The 26,622-nt window shown below is 40.9% G+C and overlaps 2 protein-coding genes across 6 annotated transcripts in view; one reads left to right on the top strand and one right to left on the bottom strand.

Moving 5' to 3' along the window:
- MCM8 (minichromosome maintenance 8 homologous recombination repair factor) overlaps positions 1-7,265 on the bottom strand; it is a 41,345-nt gene extending 34,080 nt beyond the window's left edge. For 4 of the 5 annotated variants that reach the window (XR_013831556.1, XM_079944495.1, XM_079944497.1 and 1 more), the window contains exons 1-4: positions 6,804-7,265; positions 3,612-3,815; positions 3,242-3,325; positions 1,112-1,194 (exon numbers count right to left, since the gene is read on the bottom strand). Coding sequence is in view for 4 of the 5 variants with exons in the window: in XM_079944495.1 (XP_079800621.1) it covers positions 1,112-1,194; positions 3,242-3,325; positions 3,612-3,756 (312 nt within the window). In the remaining variant the exon portion in view is untranslated. The remainder of the gene's footprint in view (positions 1-1,111; positions 1,195-3,241; positions 3,326-3,611; positions 3,816-6,803) is intronic. The other variant, XM_079944496.1, reaches the window with a different exon arrangement.
- TRMT6 (tRNA methyltransferase 6 non-catalytic subunit) lies at positions 7,261-23,481 on the top strand. Its single transcript, XM_079944501.1, has 11 exons — positions 7,261-7,540; positions 10,080-10,207; positions 11,655-11,764; positions 12,316-12,407; positions 12,538-12,621; positions 12,887-13,011; positions 13,778-14,136; positions 14,530-14,615; positions 15,257-15,359; positions 15,462-15,548; positions 16,477-23,481. Exons 1-11 carry the CDS (start codon positions 7,413-7,415, stop codon positions 16,684-16,686), a joined length of 1,512 nt encoding a protein of 503 aa, XP_079800627.1. The 5' UTR covers positions 7,261-7,412; the 3' UTR covers positions 16,687-23,481.
- Positions 23,482-26,622: the final 3,141 nt, after the last annotated feature.

Raw genomic sequence — 26,622 nt, 5'->3', positions numbered from 1 at the left:
AGAACAGTACGGAGGTTGCTTAAAAACTAAAAATAAAATTACCAGGGCTTCCCTGGTGGCGCAGTGGTTGAGAGTCCGCCTGCCGATGCAGGGGACACGGGTTTGTGGCCCAGTCTGGGAAGATCCCACATGCCGCGGAGCAGCTAGGCCCGTGAGCCGTGGCCACTGAGCCTGCGTGTCCAGAGCCTGTGCTCCGCAATGGGAGAGGCCACAGCAGTGAGAGGCCCACGTACCGCAAAAATAAATAAATAAATAAAATAGAATTACCATATGACCCAGCAATCCCACTACTGGGCATATACCCAGAGAAAACCATAATTCAAATAGACACATGCACCCCAATGTTCACTGCAGCACTATTTACAATAGCCAGGTCATGGAAGTAACCTAAATGCCTGTTGACAGATGAATGGATAAAGAAGATGTGGTACATATATACAATGGAATATTACTCAGCCATAAAAAGGAATGAAACTGGGTCATTTGTAGAGACATGGATGAATTTAGAGACTGTCATACAGAGTAAAGTAAGTCAGAAAGAGAAAAACAAATATCGTATATTAACGCATACATTTGAAACCCAGAAAAATGGTACAGATGAACCAGTTTGCAGGGCAGAAATAGAGACACAGATGTAGAGAACAAACATATGGACACCAAGCAGGGAAGGTGGTGGTGGTGGGGGTGGTGGTGGGATGAATTGGGAGATTGGGATTGACATGTATACACTAATATGCATAAAATAGATAACTAATAAGAACCTGCTATATAAAAAATAAATTAAATTAAATTAAAAATATATATGGTGATAATAAGTACTATAAGTTTTGTGCCAAGCACAGTTCTAATATTTAAAATGTATTAACTTATTTATGTCTCTTAACAACCCTTTGTGGTAGGTATTAATAATACTCTCATACTCTAATGATAGACGAGAAAACACACAAAAGAAAGCAATTCACCGAAGTCCATATTGCTGGTAAGTGGGAAGCTAGCAGCTGGACCAAGGCAGTCCAGTGTCTATAATCACAATCACTAGCACCTCAAATACATTGTTCAATAAGATGACACATAAAGGTGGACTAGTAGCTTTGTTATGCAAGAACCTTACCTTATCGTATAAATCGATACGCCTTGCAAAAAAATTTTCAAATGCTTGAATCTTCTCAATAAAAGGAGAGCTGTCGCTGTAAACTAATCCAACAAATATGGCATCAGCACTAATAAAAATTACACATGTACAATCATATTTTTCATGAGACAGAAGAAATACTATATACATGGTAGATGACTTCTAATTGCTGTACATTCTGATTACATTTAGATAAGAACTGGTATAGAATGTAAACATAAGATTCTAAAACAAGTTTAGGTCTGCATAATCTGAAAGGCAGATAGGAAGTGTCTCTCTCTAAAAGCACCAATATCTGAAAATCTTTACATTGAGCTGTGACACCTAGTAAGATCTACTAGTTCAAACAGCTTACATAATAAAGCGAAAACTTAAGCCGCATAGCACAGGGAGATCAGCTCCATGCTCTGTGACCACCTAGAGGGGTGGGATAGGGAGGGTGGGAGGGAGACGCAAGAGGGAGGGGATATGGTGATATATGTATACGTATAGCTGATTCAGTTTGTTATACAGCAGAAACTAACACAACGTTGTAAAGCAACTATACTCCAACAAAGACGTTAAAAAATAAATAAATACGTTAAGGTTTAAAAAAATTTTTTTAAAGCCAAAGCTTAGCACACTAACTAAACTCTTATTTCTTTGCAAAGAAAATCCTACTAGCCCAAATAGCCATTTGTCAAATCCCTTCCTGAGATCAGGAGAGGCAGACTACCACTCGGCTCTGGTCCCAAAACTGTAAAGTTATCTTCCACATTGTAAAGTTCTATAACATTTTTGAATTGGTCTCCCACAGAGAAACAGTACAATGAAGCAGTTCGGAAGTACAACTGGCCAAAGGCAACTAGTGAACTCCATTTTTAGGACCAGTCCAAAGATCACTTCTAGTATTCTCTAGTATTCTGAGCTAACTGCTAGGGAAATACTGTGGGTGTTGGTGGCTAATGTATCCTAAAGCAACAAAAGATACATCAACTATGAAACATAACATTTCTATATACCAGAGAAGAGAAAAACAGACTCTCAACACAGCAAACATTTGTAAAGCACTTCATTCATTCACAAAATGAATACTGAGTGCCCGGTATGGGGCAAGATCCTTGCCCGTAAGCAGTACAGTCCAGTGGGTAAAAAAAACACAGATATACATAAACACAAAACCCATATCTCATAACAAGCATATGATACTATCAGAGCACAGGAAAGATGATTCTCCAAACCCATACAGACAGATGTATGATGTTAACTGATGTTCTGGATTACAAAAAGGAGATTCCTTAACTATGTTTCTACACAAACTGTGTTGGCTGTTGTCTCTTGATTCCAAGCCTATTCTTCTATTTTCAGCTTTGTGATTCTTTGATCAAGATCTGCACATGGAACTTCCCAGACTCCTGTAAGATTCTGACAATTAGAGGCAACTTTAGAGACTGGCAGGTGGCAGGAAGGAAGGAATTTATTCTTGTTTCCAATTCTTTTCAGCATCTCTCCAGCTACAGAGGATAGCTAAGTTCTGGCCTCCAGCTCTAAGCACCAACCATGCCACTCTCCTGCCAGAATTACCAGCAGCAACCTGCTTAATTCGCCTCAGTGGTCTGAGCACAGCTCTGAAAGATATCCTTCAGAGGTCCAAGCACAGCTTTGTGGGGTGCCCCTCAAAGGTCAAAGCCACAGCTATGCTGTGGCTCCTCCTTTCAATTCTTAGGTTCTGATAACCTCAGCACTACTTATCTTTTGTTCCCTTAGGCAAAAGGGTGGTTGTGGTGCTTTCCAAAGTTAACACTATCTGGGAGTTTACCTCAGTGTTCCCTTTTTGCTCTTTCAGTCTTCTATCTGTATACCCAATTCCCTGTATTAACTCCTCTTTCTGAAATACCTAGTGTGGTTTGTTTTTCTGACTTATAGAAAAATAAAAAATTATGCTCTTGAAACATAAACATAATTCAATTGTTTGAGTGAACTAAGATTAAAGAAGAGGGGATATATATATATATATATATATATATATATATATATATATAAGCCAAATGAGCAGTAATATGAGATGTAGCATCCAAAAAATGTTAAAGAAAATAAGACTTATGGTACTTTTTGCACTTTTAACTCTACCTTCTGACAAATAAAGCTTCCAGCCTTTATATGGTATGAATTGATCCAACGTTGATTGTAGTAGCAAAGACTGTGGGGTTTGTTCTGAAAAAACAAAACCACAAAAACAGAATACTAGGTTAATAGAAGCAGAACATTTTTTTTTTCCTATTTGCTTCTCCTTATAACAATGAGACCCTGACATGTTATTAACAGAATATCTAAGTTACAGATTTCAGTAAGAATTTTGGATATTAACATCCAAATATTACCTTAAGGGTAATGTCAAATAAAAGACAGACAAATTTGAGTTAAACTGCTCTTCATGACAGGCACGAACAGATTCCTTCACGAAGGAAAAAAATATTGCACTACCGTTGGCCTCCCCTACCAGGATGTTTTCCTGTGGCTTTATTCAGGTCAGGTCTGTGCTTTAGTTCTCTCCATTTTCCTAAGAAGCTCCCACCACCTCTTCCTCTTTTCCAGCTTTGAAATCTTCCCCGTCCAAATCCTCTGCCTCTGTACTCTCCATTCATGTCTTTTAAAAGATAGAGATTAGGAAGTCCTCATCAAAACTGTAGGAGAAACAGTGCTCCTAAAAATGTATTAACATAGAAAATAAGAAAAATTAATATATATTCTAGTTTGAGACCAGCAATGTTGCACAGCATGGTACAAACCCCAAACACTCTGCAGTAATTCTTCTAATCCTCATCTCCTTTTAAGGCCTACCACAGATGTTTAACCAAGTATACTGAGTGCTTATGCCTTTTCTTATTTTTGTCATGGGATTTGTCATGGGATAAAAATAAGAAAAGGTATAAGAAAAGGTACCATACCTGTTTCCATGGAACTCTCACAATAGAAATGAAAATAAAACAGGTAATTAACTCTAAGATACCTCTGTAGTGTGGTGAGACTTATTATAGGGCAGCACTGTCTGAACATTATCCTGACCTGTGACATTAGGAATATATCATCATAGCTCCTTATATATAGACAATCCAGCTGTGCCATATCCACTTTTATCAGGGATACATGGATATCCTTTTTTTTAAATTAATTTATTTTTTTTATTTTGGCCACACTGCATGGCTTGTGGGATTTCAGTTTCCCGACGCAGGCCACGGCAGTGAAAGGACCAAATCCTAACAACTAGACCACCAGGGAACTCCCTGGATATTCCTACATAGGTATCTAAGACAGATCTTTCTGGGGAAGCACAGGAGTGGGATGGGTACATACATGTTTCAACCTTTCTTGTCCTGTAGGGGCCAAAATGGAAAAGAAGTTAATTTTCCAGATTTAGAATGACTGTGTTAAAACGACAATGAAAGCAAGATCATTTCTAGGCCAATACTGATAGATGGGTTATTTGCAATTTTTAGATAAATTTGTTAAAATGCAATAAAGTTTTTCTGAAAGCATATCCATATTTGTTAATATCATTTTTGGGGCTAATTATCCCTTCCTGCTTTTTTCTACTTTGTACATGGTGAGATACTCATTTAAAAAAAAATTATTTTATTTTTTGCCACACCGTGCAGCTTGCAGGATCTTAGTTCCCTGATCAGGGATCGAACCCGGGCCTACAGCAGTGAAAACGCTGAGTCCTAACCACTGGACCACCAGGGAATTCCCAAGACTCATTTTTATTAAACTCAAATCCATAAAAATAGTTCCTGGTTGAAAAGCAATAAATCAATATATATGTGATCTTTTAAAATGGGTTTTAAGGGGCTTCCCTGGTAGCGCAGTGGTTGAGAGTCCACCTGCCAATGCAGGGGACACGAGTTCAAGCCCTGGTCCAGGAAGATCCCACCTGCTGTGGAGCAACTAAGCCTGTGTGCCACAACTACTGAGCCTGCGCTCTGGAGCCTGTAAGCCACAACTACTGAGCCCATGCGCCACACGTAGTGAAGCCCACGCATCTAGAGCCTGTACTCTACAAGAGAAGCCACCGCAATGAGAAGCCTGCCCACCACAACGGTCGCTGCAACTAGAGAATGCCTGCACACTGCAACGAAGACCCAACACAGCCTAAAAAAGTTTTTAAATGGGTTTTAAAATAATTCATATAAGTAGAGCACAGGGCAGTGAAACCATACTGTATGATATTGAAATCATGCATCTGTCAAATCCCATGAAATTATACAACAAAAAGAGTGAATCCTAATGTAACTATGGATTTTAATAACAATGTATCTATTTGGGTCCATCAATTGCAACAAATGTATCACACTAATGCAATATGCTAATAATGGGGGAAATGGGGGTGGGGGAAGGGAAGAGGACCTATATGGGAACTCTGTACTTTGTGCAATTTTTACAACAATAGTTGTAAACCTACAACTATTCTAAAAAATAAAGTCTGCTGAAGAAAATAGTTTACTCGTACAACTCAATATCCAAAAACTGAACAGAGGACTTGAACAGGCATTTTTCCAAAGAAGACTTAGAGATGGCCAAGAGGCACATGAAAAGATGCTCAACATCGTTAATCATCAGAGAAATGCAAATCAAAACCACACTGAGATATCACCTCACACCTGTCATAATGGCTATCGTCAAAAACACAACAAATAATAAATGTAGGGGAGGATGTGGAGAAAAGGGAACCCTAGTACACTGTTGGTGGGAATGTAAATTGGTGTAGCCAGTATGGAAAACAGTGTGGAGCTTCCTCAAGAAATTAAAAATAGGGACTTCCCTGGTGGCCCAGTGGTAAAGAATCTGCCTTCCAAGGCAGGGGACGCGGGTTTGATCCCTGGTCAGGGAACTAAGATTCCACATGGCGCAGGGCAACTAAGCCCCCACGCCACAACTACTGAGCTCACACACCTCAACTAGAGAGCCTGCATGCCACGAACTACACAGCCCACACGCTCTGGAACCCGCGCGCCACCAACTGAAAAGAAGAGAAAACACGCACGCCACAACTAGAGAGAAGCCTGCGCACCACAACGAAGAGCTGTCGCACCGCAACTAAGACCCAACACAGCCCCCCCAAAAAAAAATTTAAATGAAGTATAACCTATAAAAATTGAATCACTATGTTGTACATCTGTAACTAACATAACATTATAAATCAACTATACCTCAATAAAAGAAAATAGTTCATATCCTAAGAATAAAAATAAATAAGAACATATCCATAGACTGTAGTGCAATTCATTACAAGACAGCGTATCCGCATCTTTATTTAAAGCGATTTAAATTAGTAAATAAGTTAATAACAAGTTCATGTTATGGGCACTAACAGGGCTTTGGTAATCATCTAGACCACACCATACGTTAAGAAACTGAAGACCAGAGAAATTAAGTGAACTGATCAAGATCAAATTTGTCTGTTGACAGTACTGAGCTCAAACTTCATCTCCACATTCCCAACCTGAAGTGCTCCTTCGACAATGCTACGTGCCGTACCTTTTTCAAACGAGGTAATATGGTGAGAACAACTAGTAAAAATTCCAACATAAATGCAAGAGGTAGGACTGGAGAATGGGTAAACGCCACCCGTCGGGCTTCTATGCTTGGTTAAATACCTCACTTCATTTACGTCTCCTCAAGACTAAGTTCTTACTTGCAAAAGATGGAGGTCCCAAAACTCTCTTAGTTCATGGCTGGACTGGTTCTCCCTTCCTCTCGGGGGGAAGCACGACGGGGCGGAGAGGAGACTCCGCGGTCCGAGCTCCACAGGTGTCCCTGCCCAAGCCCCGCAGACTCTTCACCCTCAGCTCTCCTGACGTCCCCGCGCGGGATCGAAGCTCGTCTGTAGCAGCGGCTTGGGGACCTCAGCTTCTCCACCGAGGCCGCACAGCGGAGCCGGAAAATGTCTAGAGCACGGCGCCACAACAGCACGGCTAACCAAATCCCAGTTTTCCAAGTTCTTTTTTGGCGCTTCTGTGACGCAACTTCCGCCCGAAGCTGCGGCGAGACCGGAGGGGCGTGACGGAGGGCAGCCAATCAAAGAGATCGGCCTGACGGAAGCCCTGAGGCTCCCGGAAGCTGTCCTGAGGTTCTTATCGGAAAGCGGAAGCGGCGCGCAGCACGTGGGGGCGGTGCCGGTCAGAGGGCTTTGAGTCGTCTTGGTTTGTGGGAGGTGAGGCTGCCAGCGGCTACAGCCCAGGGCCAGGGGCAGAGCGCGGGGAACTGGAGAGACGCTGCGGAGCTCGGAGACCGGCTGAGCGTTATGGAGGGCTCTGAGGAGCAACCGGGCCCACGGCCACCGCATCCCGGGGACCACCGCATCCGCGACGGCGACTTCGTGGTGCTGAAACGGGAAGACGTGTTTAAAGCAGTGCAAGTCCAGCGGAGAAAGTAAGTCGGGTCGCTGGCCTTAGGGGTTCTCCGCCCCCATCTTCTAGACACCCTCTCCCTCCAGGGTACCATTATTGGATTCCCAATCCATTCTGGATTCCCAATCCTGTCCCTCGTTATCTCCTCTGGGATCTTCCCACAGAGGCCTTTGCCCCCAGGATCCCATCCTTGGCCCTCGAGATCTCCCTCACTCCTTCTGTCTTCCTACAGAACTCCCCTCCGTGATCTCACACTGGCCCTCCATCTTAAGCATCTCACTTTTTCCAGGGTCCTTTTCCCATTCTTGGCCCTCAGGTGCTCCACCCCTCTCTCCAGGCCCCCACCCCACCCCCTGTCCTGTGGTTCTTTCCCCAGGTTTTGAGTTCTTCTCTCCTGTCTTCTCACAGAAACCACCCTTCACCCTCTAGTCTCATTCTTGCCTCCCAGAGCCCCCCTCATCACAACTTTATTTTGTATTCTTGAAACCAGTGCTCTTTTCTCTTCAGAATTTCTGATTAGAAATGTGTAAAGTGCTAATACTAATTATTTAAGCTTTTTAATTTAAGTATAGCAGTGCAGCGAAGTCCTTAGGGTTATACGTTCGATGAATGATTCCATGTGCAGATGAACCTTTGGTTTTTCTTTCTACTATTGTCCTTTTAAGTTGCTTGATCGTGAGATGTGGTTGTTTGAGTTTGCTTCTTACAAATGTGCTTTTTTAGATAAGAGCTTTTCATTCCCAAGGAGACAGACAGTAACATCTTTATTTCTAAAAAGTATTCTTTAGACATTTATTTTGAAACACTTTTCATCAGTTTTCTTGGCAGAAGCCATAGCATTAGTTTCCATTTTGTTTAGAAAATGACCCTTTGAGTTCAGCTACATCGCAGGCCAGAATCTCCCTTCACTCTTTCCTGGGGGCTGCACTCATCTGGTTAGGCAGAAGCAGTCCTGCCTCTGTGAGCAGACTCTGCACATCCCCCTCTTCCCCAAGGAAGGTGTGGCTCCATATCCTTCTGACTGGGTCCCACTTTCCTGACTAGGGCAGTGACCTCTTGTCAGGCCAGTCAGTTTGAGTGACACGCCCTTCTTTGCATATCAGACCAGCTGCCAGGGGGTAAACCCAACCCAGCTCAGACACAGTGTTTTGCTAGCACTGGGCTACTCAAAGGATGAGGTGGGGGAGGGTACACATCTGGGCTGAGCTGAGTTTCATCTTCTCTGAGGAGATTCATGTCAGCATATATTTAGAGTGTCTGTTATGTGTTAATCACTGAGGACCCAGCAACGAGCAAGAATTGGCCCTGTCTGGATACTTAGGATCTTGGAGAAATTCACTCAGGTGGTTCAAGTAAGGAGACTTAATGAAGATGTGACACATACACATACAGAGATGTGACAAGGTTTAGAGAACCAGTAGAGACTGGTGATGCATCCAAGGGTCTAGAATTGTGGGAAGCCTTCAGCAAGGGAGCCTGTGTGATGTGGTGTGTGCATTCTGTCATGGTTGGCCTCTTGGGGCACAGAGAAAGAAAGAGAAGGTGTAGGATGGGGCATAAAGAAAATTAACCAGTGTACATCTTTCAGAATTCAGAGTTCTGTTGATACGCGCCATGTCCTGAAGCTAAGCAGGGCTTCCTGAGATCCATTTGTTCTTTGCTGGATAGACCGTGTGGTGCAGTGGAAAGAACCAGGCTTTTAAGTCAGGCAGACTTGGATTTGAATCCCAATTCCTACTGTGTAACTGAATCTTGGGCAAGACACTTTTCCCTCAGTCTCAAGTTTGCTCACCTGGAAAGAGCTGTGTCCCAGGATTACTTAATTGAGAATTAAATCAAGAAGTATGAAACACCTGGCACATACTACCTAACCCCTGATCGACACTCAGTGGGTGTTAGTTTTTGTCTTTTGAAAGGAAAGTTTTTTGTTTTTGTGGGATTTCCCTTTTACATTGTTAAGAAGATAAAAATCTGGGTAATGGGAAAAGCTAAGATTGCCTGGGCCTCAGTAGAGCCTCATCAGTGTTAGGCACTGTTTACAAATGTGTAGATTGTCAATAATGTTATGTAAATATCATTTGCTTTTACTGGATGATTTTCAAAGAAAATGGCCAGTTAGGCCAGGGAATTTGTTAAATCCCTGTCATCTCAATGATTGTTCAGTTTTGAGATTTTCTTGTGTAAGTTACAAGAGGCGTCACAGTGTGTGTCTCAGTGGCATGGCAGTCTTGCTACTCAGGAAATCCAAAGTCTGCGAGTTTGGACATCCTGTCAGACAGTGCAAATTGGAGCCAGACCAATGCCTCAGAGGAGGAATGTCTTCTGTCCTTGTTTCTCATTCCAAATTCAGTGTTTTTGTGGCTTCTTTATTAATTTTGTGCAGTGTTTTGTGTTTCTGACCCCAACCCAACCCTCTCTAGTTCATTTGTCGGTTCATGGTCAGAGATAATGCTGCTAATCATCCTTTAGGGAGACTGATTATGAAATAACCTAGATTGAATAAATCTTTCCTATACTGAATACAAATGAGATTCAGCTAATTGATTGCATTTCTTCCCCAGAAAAGTAACTTTTGAAAAACAGTGGTTCTATCTGGATAACGTCATTGGCCATAGTTATGGAACCACATTTGAAGTGACCAGTGGAGGAAGTCTTCAGCCTAAGAAGAAGAAGGAAGAGCCTACTTCAGGTGCACTGTACTACTTAGGATGTATGAAATAGTTGCTCTTGAGCTGGCTACTCAGAAACCTGTCAACTCGAATTAATTCTAGAATGCTAGCCCAGGCTGTCCCCAAAGAAATCTAAACTCATAATCTAAGAACTGTAGCTTGGTGGAATGCATTAGGGTCTGCCTTTGGCTTTGAGATACCTGGGTTCTGACTCCTGCCCATCATTAACCAGCTCTTCGACCTTGGGCCAGGTATTTGATGCCATGAATCCTTGCAGCTTCATTGTAAGAGTGGGTGTGGAGCCCTGTTGGTGTCTAGAAGTTACCAGCTCTTGAGGTAGTTAGCATATAGGGTAAGGATAATAGGTCTGGCTTTGAATTCAACTGACTAGGTTTAAGTTCCAGCTTCATGACTTACTTTATAACCTTGACCTAGTTATTTGGTTTCTCTAAGTTTTATATTCTCATCAGTAAAATAGGGCCATAAACACATTTAATGCCCAAGCTGTAGTTGTCTTCTCTCAGAGAAGTTCTTAACAGTGCCTTGCCTGTTAGAGTAACGACCCCATAATTTTAGTATTATTGTTATTAAAATTAAATACTTAAATTTTTATCAAAATAAATGTGCTTAAATATTAATAAAATGAAAATACTTAATTATTAAAATTAAATAAGTAAAACACTATTGAAGTTCTGGTTCAAACCAGTTTATTAAATACTTTTAAATCAACCTTCATGTTTTTATTAAGCACCAGATATGCTCTAGACATGATTAAGCAGTGCAATTTCAGCAGTTCCTTAGATAGACTATCCCATAAAATTTATTTAGCAGTGGGGAACACTAAAAATAAGCAAACAGCATAATTTCAGATGGTGATATGTGCTGTGCAGATGGTAGAGTAGGGAGGTGTACTGAAGGCTGATTGAAATGTGAAACTTGGCTGAGATGGTGAGCTCAGCCCTGAGTGATGGAAAGGATCCACCCACTTGGAGGTGTCACAGAGCATTCCAGACAGAGGGAGCAGCAAGTGCCAAAGCCCTGCATTGAGACCATGCTGCTGTGTGTCTAAGGAACAGAAAGAAGGGCAATGTGGCTGAGTACAGGGGTTGAGAAATGAGCCCTGGAAAGGTAGCCAGGGGCCAGGTCATATAACAACCATGCGGGTCGTCTTTGAATTGCTACTGGAAGCCACTGTTTTGTGCGTTGGAATAGATGAGCCAATTTGCATTTTAAAAAGAGAACTTTGGTGTCACGTAGATTGTAAGGGGACAAGAGTGGGAACAAGAATATGAGTGAGTGGCTTGGAGTAGTCGTGACAAGAAAGGATAGTGGATTGGGGTGGGGGCAGTGGAACTGGAAGGCCAGATTTAAGTGGCTGATGGGCTGGATGTGGATACGAACTTAGAATAGGAAAGATTTTTAAATAATTTCAGATCATACATGTCATAGAGCAATTTTCTTCCTTAGAGACCAAAGAAGCGGGCACTGATAATCGAAATATAATTGATGATGGGAAATCTCAGAAACTTACTCAAGATGACATAAAAGCTTTAAAGGACAAAGGCATTAAAGGCGAGGTAAAATTCAAAGGATTTTTTGTTTTGTTTTCATTTGGTATTTAGGAAATTGCTTGCATTTTAAAGCAGACTTCTCCTAAGGTAAAATGTAAAAATACTGTACACTTCTGTTAAAAATAGCTTGAAGTGTATATGCAATTCAGTATATCAAAGATTTTGTTTCTTATAGGCAGGAATGTAAGTGAATAGCATTACTAATAGTGTTAGCAAAAGGGAATTTGATAACTTATTTCATCTCAGAGCTTAAGTTTGTTCATTTTCAGTAATGTTTTCAGCCAGTGTCTTCAGGACTGACAGTTTTCTTTACTTCTTTTCTTCTTTTATTGTATATGTCTGTTCTTTTACTTTGATTTAAATGGAGTTTAAAGTACTTACATTTTAATACAAATTCTAGATAGAGTATAAAAATACAAAGTTCACCCATTTGGACTTCTGTGGAAAAGGGCCTGGAGAATCAGACATTTGGATACATTCTGGGGTAAGAAACCTTTGAAGTTATCTGTGCTGTGAAAATAAAGTTTCAGGAAATCTGCTTGCTCCTTTTCTTATAGGAAATAGTTCAGCAATTAATTGAAAATAGTACAACATTCCGAGACAAGACAGAATTTGCTCAAGATAAATATATAAAAAAGAAGAAAAAGAAGTAAGTAATTTTTGTTTTTAAAAGGATGAAAATATAAAATCTTTTTATAGATTTATAAAATATATTATTAAAAATAAAATATTTTTAAACTAGCTTTTTAAAATTGATGTTCTGCTTTTCCTTCCCCCAGATATGAAGCCATGATTACTGTTGTGAAGCCATCCACCCGCATTCTTTCAGTTATGTATTATGCAAGAGAACCTGGAAAAATTAAGTACGCTTTGTTTCCTTTCAAAAGTATAATTGGGGGAAAGTATATCTTTAAGAAAGTCATGATTTTAAGTAAAATGAAAATCTTGCTCATCTGCATAAAGTGTCCTCCTACTTCATAAATTGTAAGTCCTTTTTTACTATTGCCTCCAAAGCAATCGATAATCTTATCAACATCATTTTTATGAAACAAACAAAACTTGAAAAATTATGATCAAAATAGCAGACTTTGCTTAGCTATAAATGAATGAATCATTTTTTTTCCTTAGCCACATGAGATACGATACGCTAGCCCAGATGCTGACGTTGGGAAATATCCGTGCTGGCAATAAAATGATTGTGATGGAAACATGTGCAGGCTTGGTGCTGGGTGCAATGATGGAACGAATGGGAGGTAAGATTTAACGTTTTCAAGTTCATTAAAACCCTACCATGATTTGAGTCGAGGGGTCTAAAAAACTCAAAACTCATGGAAAGTGAGTTTGAGTTACTGGAAGCGAATGAAATGACTTGGGTGTGCCTGCACAGCTCCAGTCTCTGGGACCTTTCTCCATAGCCCACATCTCCCAGCCTGAGCTGTGCTGGCACTCCCGACACAGTGTCCTTTCCAGCTTCTGTGTCAGTGGGGATGGTTCTGAAGCCTGTGACTGGCTAGGACCTCCAGGACCATGATTTCAGTTAAACTCTTGGATAGTTGGTGCTCATTTTATTGGCCTGAATTGAGAGTATAGGGTGGGAAGAATACTAGGGATGTATTCTGTACTAGAAGAGTACAACACAGCCTGATTTGTCTGCCCTTTTTATGACCCTGTTGAAGATAAGAACTTCTAACTGTCCTGTTTAAAGATTGGACTTGGGGGATGCTGAGAACCAATCACCAATCATGTGACATACAAAATTTGTATGATCACAGGGTTTTACTGTAGTGTCAAGGGGGGTACACTTCTTTAAGACTTCCTGTGTACCTGTTTGGAATTCTGTTACCCCCATTGGGAATATGCATGGACTCCAGATGGACCCCAGAGGAGCTGCATCACCTTCAACCTCTGAACAGCGTAAAGCAGAGAGACCTTCAGTCTCCTTACTGTGTAGTACCCCGAGGGTTGCATAGTCTAGAGCCACCTCCGTTGAGCAGATATTTGTTTCTTTTGTCTGTTCAGGTTTTGGCTCCATTATTCAGCTGTACCCTGGAGGTGGACCTGTTCGGGCAGCAACAGCATGTTTTGGATTTCCAAAATCTTTCCTCAGTGGTCTTTATGAATTCCCCCTCAACCAAGTGGACAGTCTTTTAAATGGAACATTTTCTGCTGAGATGTTATCTTCAGAGCCAAAAGACAGTGCTTCGGTTGAAGAAAGTAATGGCACACTGGAGGAAAAACAGACTTCAGAACAAGAGAACGAAGACAGCATGCCAGAAGCCCCAGAGAGCAATCACCCAGAAGAACAAGAAACAATGGAAATTGTCTCTCAAGATCCAGACTATAAGGAGCCTAAAGAGAGAGGAAGCAAAAAGGATTATGTAAGAATGTTAAGAGTTCCCACTACCCTCAGTATCTTCCTCAGGCTTCATTTAACTTCATGTAAGCCCTGAGATTTGATTTGGCTTTGGAGCATGAGCTCCCAAGATAACAAATATCAAAACAGACAGATAAAAACTGTGTGTGAGTGTACACATGTGTGATTTAATCTTTGGGATGGAGCTTTAGGATACAGAAGCATTGTATAGGTGGCTGCATGGTGGTTTTATAACCAAAGGGCTCTCTTATGTGTTTTTAGCTTCCTTATAAATGATCTTCTTCTGTTGCCTTAGTCCAAGTTGATAAATATTGTTAAAATGTTTTGACAGACCAGTGTTTCCATAAACCCGACTGAATGACCTCAGTATGTTGGTATCTTATTTTTCTTCTTGAAGATTCAGGAAAAGCAGAGGAGACAAGAAGAGCAGAAGAAAAGACATTTAGAGGCTGCTGCTCTGCTGAGTGAAAGAAACGCAGACGGGTGTGTTGCTGAAAGAACATGGGAGACATCTTGGTGCTCGTGGGCTCTGCTTCAAGCAGATTAGCATTCTCTGTCTGCTTGTCTATTTTGGTTGTAGTGAGGGCAAACATGATGATTCTGTCTTGGGTTTTTAAAGAAAGGAAGCTGCATCTGGCAGAGATGAGAAATTGATTATGCTGGTTTCAGAGTTTTAGAAGAAATTGAAATTTCTCCAATGATGTCACATCAAGTTGGGCTGTGTAGTCCCACTAGGTGCAGGTTGGAGGGCATTCCAGTTGATGTGTTACTGACTAAGGGCATGGGCTAAGGAAAACCTGACAGGAAAGGCAGATTCAGGTATCTGCAAAGCCAGTATTACAATGTTGGATTTTCTTCCAGATTTTTTTTTTTTAAATCAAGACTGTCATTAGAGTTGCCAACTCTAAGTTGGCCGCATAGAGTTGCCAGTTACCATGAGAGTTTATAATCCAGTTTGTGTTTCCTAGAAAGTAATAGCTCGTGATTTTATTGTTGGAATCTCTAGAATGTTGTATTTAAAGTGCTTCCTTGTGTGAGTCATGCAAATAAATACGTGATATTTTAAAACCTATGCTCTGCTTTGGGGACATAGAGAAATAATTTGTCTAACATTTTCCTTGCAGTTTAATTGTAGCTAGTCGTTTCCATCCCACTCCACTGCTGCTGTCTTTGCTGGACTTTGTGGCTCCTTCAAGGCCATTCGTGGTGTACTGTCAATATAAAGAGGTAATACTGAAACAGAGTAGACAGGAATTCTTGCATCTGAATGTTGATTCTCAAATTGCACCCTCAAAATAATTATTAACAGAACTCTGTTTATGCCTTTAGCCTCTGTTGGAATGCTACACAAAACTGCGGGAAAGAGGAGGGGTCATCAATCTCAGGCTGTCTGAAACCTGGCTCAGAAATTACCAGGTATGTGTTCTCACAACCAGTCCCTGGGAGCTGCTCTCCTGGGTCGCTGGCTCTGCACAGTAGTACCAGAAGCTGTTAAATAGGGATCTCCCTGTTTCTATCTATAGATATGGTGGAGTCTCACGTCTATAACTCAGAGAAAGTGCCCTGACCTTTCCGGACCCTTTTTTCTTTTTTCACGTCATGGTCTATTACTCAGATACCCGAGTCCAGAGACATTTAAAATGCAAACGACTATGGTTCGTGTTTCCCCAAGGCCTTGAGATCACTGTAGAGGGAATAACTGATAATAGCAAAATCCCTAGGCTAACAAGAAAGTGACCCTTTCCTTTCTGCTGGCATGTCTTTGCAGCAAGTGTTCGAGAGTTCCTGGTGGGCTCTGTGTCAATTCAGGTCCTCTGGAACGTATATGCAAAGATAGAATTAAAAGTGTAAGAGAAATGCCTGTGAAAGATAAGACAAGAGGGAGCAGGATTAGGCAGGGAGAGCTGTCAGACCATGATACAGGCCTGATGCCTGTGACAAGTGGGAGGAAGGAGGGGAGGAAGAGCATGCAGTGCTGCTCTGAGAAAGTCTCAGCCAGGATGACGAGGAACCGCAGAGCAAAAATTGCCCATTAAAGGAGGGTGAAAAACCAGGCCCAGAGCACTACACAAACCAGTTGCCCTTTCACCACCAGAAACTTGCTTCAGGTATAAGAGAAATGGTTTCAGTTTTATATTTCAAAAGAAAATCACTTAAACCAACTTCTACGCTTTTATCTGCACTGTCATGTGAAAGATGGACCTCCTTAGGACTTGGTCTGATTAAATTGGTCTCTCTTCAGGCGAATCTGTGTCGTTTAAATTCTCATTTCTGGCATGTGTATTGTTAATGTGGCTTTATCTGCCTAGGAAAACATGAATGTCTGTCTTTCTGTCTTGATTAGGTTTTGCCAGATCGAAGTCATCCCAAACTACTGATGAGCGGAGGTGGGGGGTACCTTCTCTCAGGCTTCACTGTTGCCATGGACAACCTTAAAGCAGACCCCAGTCTCAAATCTAGCACCAGCACTTTAGAATCACACAAGACTGAAGAGCCAGCAGCTAAAAAACGGAAGTGCCCAGAGTCTGACTCAACCTTTCAAAAATTGCTTTGATTTTTGTTCTCAGACATTATGCAGTTAGTAAGTAAACTTTAAATGCCATTACTAATTGTGTTTTCATATCCTAAGAATGAGAACATGTCTATACCCCTGTTCGTGGGAAGGACAAGTAAGCCTTTTGTCCACCTCTGACACAGATTGGTTCTGTCTGTCAAAACCTCGAGCCAGAATACCCAAGCCTGGGGTAAGCAGTAAACTGGTATATGGCCAGTTGTGTTTATTTCACAAAAATCCTCTAAGTACTTTTAGTGCTCTGCGCAAATATCTTTAGAATTTAGAGATCAAAGAAATATATTTATACAAAACTTTGTTTATATGTTAAGCCAAGTGGAATAACACACCATCAGTGAAACTTGGGTACTGAAACGAAGGAATTTGTGGAAGAAATTTCCTCTGTTCATTATGTTCTCTTCAACCTAAGCAATATGAATGTGTGTGAGACTTACAGTACCAAAAATGTCCACCCTTTTCCCTCCAGTGGAATAAACTTTTAATAATTTTATATTTTATTATCTTAATAGTTGATGACCTAGAAAAGATCTGAGTATTTATTTTACTGCTGTTTTTGTCAGTAGAAAGGTGTTGTAGGGTACTTTTTTGAATTAATTTGCCAATCCTCTCATTCTTTGTTCCAAATAAAGTGACTAGAATTTTTGTGTACTATTAAATGAAACAGAAATGGTTTTTTCCCTCCCCAGAGACTTACGGAGATAGATAGATACATGTATATGGATATTGGTATATGCACATACATACATATATTTATATGTGCACACACATCCACATGGAGACAGAGAGAACACACTGTCCATATAAACAAAGTTTAGTGCAGGGCTTAGACCAGTCCTCATTGCATTAGTGTCACTCCTTGTCAAATGTATTTTAAAGTGCCTTTTTTTGGTGATTATTAATGCTGGTTTGTTGAGCTCTGGCATGACTAGGTGGTTAGCCTTTCTAAGCTCTGAAAAAGTGTAATTAAATTATTTGGTCATCTGCAGCCAAGAAAAGTGTTTAGAGGAAGCCACAGCTCTTGCCCATTGAGAGTCTGAGTCTTGCTCACTAAACATGCTCATCGTGTGTATTGTTCATGTCGTTATAGAATAGATGCAATCATCCAGCAAGGGGCATCTCAGAAAAAAAAAATTGCTTTTTCCTAATAGCATGTACTATTCTAAAAATGGCCAGTGTGGTTACCAACAACTACAGTTCTGATTCCTTTTTCTTAAAACAATTGCTTTTAAAGAATAAAAGCATTTCCTACTGTGATCCATCTGACTTACATGAATGATGCTGTCAGTGATGCCGCATTCATTGGCTTTCAGCTGATTGTGACACATGGTCTTTGTAAGAAAACATGCCTGGATTGGCATGTCACTGAACATGTGCTTGCAAACAGTTGTCACTCACATGCAACCAGTCAAGTTTGGTCGAAGAGAACACAATATATGCACAGACTAGATTCAGTAGTGGCTGGTCTCCACTGGTCACTGTTGTTAGAACCATCTCCTACTTGAAACTCAACCAGTTTTCAAGTCCCATCTCATTCCATTCAGTGTGGGGGTCTGCACTGCCAAGGACCTGTGCGCCCATATAGCTGCCCCTGGAGTTGACTTGTGGACTTTTGCACCAGGTTAACTTAAAGTTAACCTTTACTTGTTAATGTTTTCTCATTCATGTAATTTACTTCATCTTTGAGTACTGATGATTTAATTCAGTGGTTTGAAAATTTAGTGTGCACCAGAATCCCCTGGGGGGCTTATTAAAACACTGATTGCTGGGCTCCACCAAGTTTCTAAGTATTAAGTCTGCAATGGGGTGGGAAATTTGCATTTCTAAGTTTCCAGGTGACACTAGTGCTGCTGGGCCGGAACCCACTCCTTGAGAAACACTTCTGTGTATACACACATATCAAGAGTGTCTTGTTTATAAAGTGGACATCCACCTTTGGAGCACATGAGTGGGTAATTCTATGACTACTAGACATCCAGTCACCAGGAGAGCTATGTGAAATAGCACTTTAATGAGTGGCCATCAAAAAGTAAAGACAAAATCATTATGTAATTTCCATCTTACTTCTCCATTGGATTAGGATACTTGGAAATATACAGTGGTGCCAGTTAGAAGATTTTTTAGCATAAAGGTACATTAAAATTGTATGACGTTTTATTGAGTTGTAATTGACATAATAACATTGTGTAAATTTAAGGTGTTCAGTGTTGATTTGATGCAGTTTTGTATTGCAGAATTAGCTAACACCTCCACCTGTGACATACCATTTGGGTTGGGGGCGAGAACATTAAAAATGTACTCTCTTAGCAACTTTCCAGTATATAATTATGGTTAATTATAGTCACTATGCTCTACATTAAATCGCCAGAATGTATACATTCTTAAATCGCCAGAATGTATTCATCTTATAACTGAAAGTTTGTGCCTTGTGACCAGTATCTCCCCATTTCCCCCACCGCCCAGCCCCTGGCAGTCACCATTTTACTTTGTTTCTATGAGTTTGATTTTTTTAGATTCCACATATAAGTGACATCATACAGTATTTGGCTTATTTCACTTAGCATCATGCCCTCAGAGTCTATCCATGTTGTCACAAGTGTCAGGATTTCCCTCTTTCTTGTGGCTGAATAATATTCCATTGTATATATATACCACATCTTTATCCATTCATCTGTTGGTGGACACTTAGGTTGTTTCCATATCTTGTCTATTGTGAATAATGCTGCAATGAACGTGGGAGTGCAAATATCTCTTCAAGATACTGATTTCATTTTCTTTAGATATATATTCACATACAAAAAGTCTACGCTTTTACACTGCTCCTACATTTTGTATTTTTGATGTTTTGTTTTTTTCATGTTGTGTGTCCATTAATAAATTATTGTAGTTATATTTTAATACTTTTGTCTTTATAAGTGACTTACCCACCACTATTACAATATTAGCATATTCTGAATTTAACTCTATATTTTACCTTTGTAAGTGAATTTTATACTTTCATATGTTCTCATGTTACTAAATAGCTTATTAGTAGCTTTCATTTCAGCTTGAAAAACTCCCTTTAGCATTTCTTGTAGGGCTGATCTAGTGGTGATAAACTTCAGCTTTTGTTTGTTTGGAAAATTCTATCCTTCAATTCTGAAGGACAACTTTGCTGCATATAGTATTCTTGGTTGGCAGTTTTTTCTTTCAGTTTTTTTGAATATATCATCCCACTTGTTTCTGGCCTGTAAAGTTTCTGCTGAAAAATCTACTTGTAGTCTTATGGGGGTTCTCTTGTACGTAACAAGTTGCTTTTCTCTTGTTGCTTTTAAGTCTCTCTCCTTGCCTTTAACTTTTGACAATTTAATCGTAATGTGTGTCAGTATAGGTTCATCTAATTTGGTACTCTTTGAGTTTCCTTTATCTGGATGTCTGTTTTTTTTTTCCTCCAAGTTAGGGAACTTTTCAGCCATTATTTCTTTGAATAAGCTTTCTGCTCCTTTCTCTCTGTCTTCTCCTGGAACCTCTATAATGTGTATGTTGGTCCACTTGATGGTATCTCAGGTCTCCTAAGATATGTTCACTCTTTTTCATTCTTATTTTCTTTTTGTTGCTCTGACTGGATGAATTCCACTGGACTGTCTTTGAGTTCATTGCTCCTTTCTTCTGTTTGCCTCTGTTGAATTTTTCAGTTTAGTTATTGTATTATTCAATATTCAGTTATTCTGTTTGGTAGTTATATTTTCTGTCTGTTTTGAAGTTCTCACTTTATTTATGAATTGCTCTCCTTACCTTGGTGGGCATCTTTATGACCATTATTTTGAACTCTATCAGGTAAAATCACTTATCTCTTTCATGAAGATCTGTTTCTGGATATTTTGCGTGTTCTTTTGTTTAGAACATATTCCTCTGTTTATTTTCTTTCACTCTCAGTCTTGGTGCCTGCACATTAGATACAATAGCCACCTCTCACAGTCTTGACAGAATGATCTCATATAGGAGATAAACCTCATCAATTAGCCCAGTCTGAGCTCTTGGTTGTCTCTCAAGACTTTCTGATCTCCAAGCTACTTGAAGAGTAACTGATAAGCTGTTAAGTACACCTGACTTTGTTCTTAGTGGCTCCCAATAATTGAGGGTGTGCCATGACCCATCAATATCCCAAAGGGTAGAATTGCTGTCAGCACCTAGATGCAGGCTGATTAGAAGTGGATCCTCAGGCAGCAGCTGGGAAAGTATGTAGTTAAGCCCTTTCCAGGGAGAAACTGGGAGGTGAGCATTTTTTGCCTGCTCCCTCTACACTGAACCCAGATGTATAGCTGCAGGGGGTGCTCCTGCACCCATATAAAAACTTCTTTGCTAAAGTCCTGTGGGACTCGTGAATGCAGTTCTCATTGGCTATTAGATTTGGGGTTCTGTTCCTTGGGTGGCAGCTGGCTTGCCAGACATGCATACAAGCTCCTTCCAGAGAGGTTGGCAATCGGATAATGTTGGGGCAAACCAGAGGTGGAAAGTAGGGAAAGTGCTCATAGACTCCGGTGGCCCTGGATCACAGCCAGTCCCTAAATGTGTGCTAAATTGAAGCCTAGCACTCAAGCAGCAGCTTATAAAGTGTGTAGTCACACCCTCAGGGAAAGGCTGGGACATGGGTATTGTTCTCTGCTACTTCTGCACTGAGCCCTGGGGGGTGGCCACAGCAGCAAGTGTTTGGTTGCCATTAAGAACTGCTACTTTGTTTGCTCCAGTCCTGTGGGTCTCATGGACCTAAATGGCCTTGGCTTTCAGAGCTAGGTCTTTAGGAGGCCCGTTGGTTCCTTGAGTGGGACTCTTAAATGTTGGGGTGCTATGTTGCGGTCCAAACCCTGTGGCCCTCAGGGAGAGGCTGGGAGTTGGGGTTGGCATTTCCCTCTCAACTGTACAGTACTGTGGCAAGGATGAAGTTGAGAACATTCATTGTATCCGAATGAGGGATGAGGGAGTTCAGGACCCTTCTATGTTGCCATCTTGGTCCCCTCTCATATGAAGCAGATTTTTTTGTTTTTTGTGTTTTTTTTTTTTGGCCGCACTGCGTGGCTTGCGGTATCTTAATTCACCGACCAGGGATCAAACCCAGGCCCCCTGCAGTGGAAGCTAGGAGCCCTAACCACTGGACCACCAGGGAATTCCCTCATATGAACCAGATCTTAATGGGTAATCATTCATTTATTGGTTATATATGGAAAAGCCAAAAATATATTCTTTTTTAATATGTATAAACTTTTGAAGAAAAAGGGCGTGTACATTTTGTTTTAAAGCATTTGTTGTTGGAGATTGTCATGCTGAGTGAAATAAATCAGACAGAGAAAGACAAATATCATATGATGTTGCTTGTATGTGGAATCTAAGAAAATGGTACAGGTGAGCTTGTTTGCAGGACAAGAGAGAGAGTCACAGACGTAGGGGGCCAACTCATGGTTGCCAGGGGGGAAAATGGCAAGGGGGAGTGAATTGGGAGATTGGGACTGACATGCACACTACTATATATAAGGTGGATGACTAATAGGAACCTACTCTATGGCACAGGGAACTCTACTCAGTGCTCTGTGGTGACCTATATGGGAAAAGAATCTAAAAAAGAGTGGCTTATATGTATATGTGTGACTGGTTCACTTTGCTGTGCAGCAGAAACTGGCACAACATTGTAAATCAACTATGCTACAATAAAAATTAATTAAAAAAAATAAAGCATTGATTGTAAATATTACAATAGCAATAGTAAATACTAAGAAGCATGTCCTAAAAATCTGATTATTAAAATTCATGTTGTTCTAAATGGTCCTGATTTTGGACTCTATTTAACTAGTGCTAGAAAGGATCCAATTACATCTGATATCTTTACTAGAAATAGAATGTTGCCTCTGGGCTAGTATTAATTTTTGTAAAAGAAATTACAGATTTTTCTTGGCCTTATGTAATGCAGGTCAGATGGCAAGAAATGTGAGTACCTGAAGAGCAACTGATAAGCTGTTAATTACCCCCATTAACATTTATTAGGCACCCACTGTTTTTTGACCCTTTCTGAGGAAGTGCAAAATCTTCGAAGCATAGGAAATTAATGTGATGTACTCCCCCCTCCTTTTATTTTTGCCTCTTACAATTCATTAGTAACCTGGGCTTCTGGCATTTAAATGAGATATTAAAACAGGACTGGAAAGATTTAGACATTTCATTTTCACATTGCCAGAAAGTTAACAAGGTACTAAAGAAAACTTGTTTCAAAATGTGGGTGGCCTCAATATGTTGTATGTTGTTATCATTCTAAACCAGCACACTTGGAAAAGTAGAGAAATTAATCCAGAGGGCGGAGGAAGTGAGAGTGAAAAGTTATTTGCTTTCTGGGAGTACTTTCCACAAACAAATACGTGTAAGTAAGGTGGCCTCTCACAGTTCTTTTCCATCACCTGTGAGTGACACAAAGTAGCTGTAAGGCGACAGACTCAAGGAATAGAGGAGACAAAAATAAGAAAGAATATGCCTGCTTTAAACCAAGTGTCAGCAAGCCACAGCCCACAGACCCAATCTGGTGCACCGCCAGTTTTTTTGTATGGCCTAAAGCTAAAAACAGTTTTTTCCATTTTTAAATGTTGGGATGGAGGCAAAAGAAGAATAATTTTGTGATATGTGAAAATTACATGAAATTCAAATTGCAGTGCCCATAAATGAAGTTTTATTGGAACACGGCTAGGCTAATTTGTTCAAGTATTGTCTGTCCATGGCTGCTTTCTGCTATGGCCAAGCTGAATAGTTGTGACAGAGACCATATGGCCTTCGAAGCCTAAAATATGTTCCATCTGGCCCTCTAAGGAAAAGTGTGCTGACCACAGATTTAAGTGAAGCAATGAATGGAATAGGAGGGCAGCATTTCGGAGCGTGGTGGGAACGAACAGAGCAGTGGCGCTGGGGCCCCAGGCACAGTCAGAGGGGCAGTCCCAGAGGGGATGGCTTCGTCCCAATGGCTGGGGACCCAAGAGCGCTGGGATGCTATTATCTGTGAGAGAGAACTGCAAACTCTCCAAGAATATGGAGATACAGGATTAATCTCATTTGTAGAAGTGGGTATAGCTTGACTAAGGTAGATACAAAAACACAAGATTCTACTGGATGCTTCAGTACTTGATAGTGAAACTGGAAATGGCAGAATTTGGTTTCCCTAACATTACTGGAATTGATACAGCTTTCCAGAAATATTACAGAGAAAGAAGGTTTATTAAGTTGAAGGTAGAAGACTTTTTGAATCTTTCTGCAAAGCTGCCTCGATTTCATACTAGTATTGCCAAAGGGACTATTGATGCCATAAGCCTTAATCCTAACAGTGCAATTGAGAAGGTGAAGCATTAAGTGAAATCTCTTTCCAGAATGTTGAAAAGTGAAAGACTTTTCTAATAACCTAATATAATTTAACCAAGGAATCATTGCTAAATGAATTCAGTGAAGGATCTGAACTTCTCAAAGAGCTACCAACACCCAAGTTCAGCTTTGGAGGCAGATCTGGAAACAATGTTGCATCACTGGTTTTCCAAAAAATGTGAGACTTTTTATTGGACAAATTCACTTAGCTTTTTTAAAGAAACTCCACAACAAAGTAAACCTGACACAGAAAATCCAAGGGTAACAAATGCTTAGTAATCACACAGGATGCACACGTTGTATAGATAGAATAGGTTAGTAAAAAAAACCAAACAAAAAAAAAACAAAACCATGAGCATGTAAGTGGTTGGGTTTTAGAGGTAAACCAAGAATAAAATTTTTCTTTTGTATTTAAAATGTAAATATTTTTCTTTCTGATTTAAAAAAAAATTCCTGTAACTGCTGAAACAGTTAAAAACTTTAAAGCAGTAAGTGAATTTACAGGGAAAAAAAAAAGATGTAAAGTGAAATCCAAAGCTCTTTCTCAGTCCTCTAAACCTATTGGCAGCAGTTGACTCCTCTCCGTGTGACAGTTTTCCTCTCCTGGTTCCCTGCTTCCTTTTTAGCCTTTTTTCCTCCATCTCTGTTGCTGGTTCCTCTTCATCTCTGAGATGAATGTTTAGGAAAATATCAGTGTGCCCCAGGGCTCAGCAACTGCACCTTTTCCTTTTTTTTGTCTATACTTGCTGCCTGGGTGTAGGATGTTCAAGGGATTTGGGAACTGATAAAAGAAAAAGATAGAACCATGAGGTGGCAGGAGCTCATACCTACTTTATTGGGTGAGGATGATGCTCTGACAGGTTTGCAAGGGCGGGGAGGGAGAGATGTTCCTCATAGCAGGAATCTGTCCAGAAGCTACACCAAGGGGGTTGCTACTCAAGGGGAGGAGGGCAAGAGAACTCCCAGGGAGAGGGGAGTTGGGGTGGTGCCTTTGGTGTCTAGGTAATGCCGCTCGGCATGGCAGGGAGTCGCTGAGTCAGAGAGGTCCAAGGGGCAGGAGTCTCGCAGCTTATAAGGATTGAGGTCTGTCTTGTAGTCACATGGCTCTATCTTATCAATGGCCAGCAGATGCTAAGTATAGTCTGGCAGAGGTATGCAAAGCAGATGGGCCCTGAATGTCCAAAAATGTGCTCCTTTGGGCTATGTTTAAAATGAATGGATGTATAAAATTTGAGTCTGGCACTGACAGGCTTTTGAGCTAACAGTTCTCAGCCTACAGTGAAGAAATAAACAACTTTGGGGCAGATATACAGAGGCCATCTTTGGCTCATTTATATAACACTAGGTGATCTCACCCCATTTTGAGGCTTTATACACCATCTTTGTGATGGTGACTCCCACACTGTCTTTAGCCGCCCTCTTCCTTGAGCTCCAGGCCCATACAACCTACTCAACACTTCCACTGGGCGTGTAGTCACATCTCAAACTTAACAAATCCCAACCTGAGTTCCGCATACCTCCCCTCTAAGCCAGTCCCTCCTGTAACCTTCCCCACCTCCCTTCTTCCCAGTTGCTCAGGACTGAAACCTTGGAATCATCCTTGATGCCTCTCTTTCCCTCCTGCCACACCAAATCCATCGGCCCTCCCTGTCATCTGCCTCCAAACTAGATCCTGAGTGTGACTACTTTTCCCCACCTCCAGTGCCACCACCCTGGTCCAAGCCATCACGATGACCCGTCAGGATGTTTTGCAGTGGCCTTCTTGCTGGTTTCTGTGTTTCTGCCCTCACTTCCCCTACAGCCTTCTCTCAACCCAGCAGCCACAGTGTTTTTATCATGTAAAGCAAATCATGTCAGTCCTCCAGAGAACTCTCCAATAGCTAAAGCAAAAGTCCTTACCAGGACCTACAAAGCCCTGCATGATCTGGACCCTTCCACCCTCTCTACCCTCATCCCCTATGACTGTCCCCCATGCTGCCTGTTTGTTCTTCTTCAAACGTGCCAACCACATTCCTGTTTCAGGGCCTTTGCATCTACTGTTCCCTCCGCCTGAAGTGTCCTTCCCCAGGTGTCCATGTGGTTCATCCTGCTTCCTTTTGGTCTTCACTTTCTCATTGAGGCCTGTTATGTGTCCAAGTGACTAGCTCCTGAGCTAAAAATAGTAATTGTTGCACTTAGTTAATTATTTAGCACCTGAGATCTCCCAATTATATATATGTTACAATGGTATGTTGTGGATTTTCATTTTGTAATGATAGGACACTTTCTCCCCTCCTGTCCCATCACTTGATAAAATATTAGAGACTGTGACAATTAAATACTCAAGTAAGAAAAAAAACTGTAAAGTAACTATAGATGGCTGCATCTGCAGAAGGATTTGGGAGGGGCAGAGGCCATTTGTTTCTCATTATATCAGGTACATAGGGTGCCCTAACAAAGTACCACACGTGGGTGACTTAAAACAGAAATTTATTTCACAATTCTAGAGGCCAGAAGTTCCAAATCAAGGTGTCAGCAGGGCCACACTCCCCCTGACAGTTCTAGGGGGCAATC

This window comes from Stenella coeruleoalba (assembly GCF_951394435.1).
Source record: "Stenella coeruleoalba genome assembly, chromosome: 15".
NCBI lineage: Eukaryota > Metazoa > Chordata > Mammalia > Artiodactyla > Delphinidae > Stenella > Stenella coeruleoalba.
This window is presented reverse-complemented; position numbering and strand designations above follow the sequence as displayed.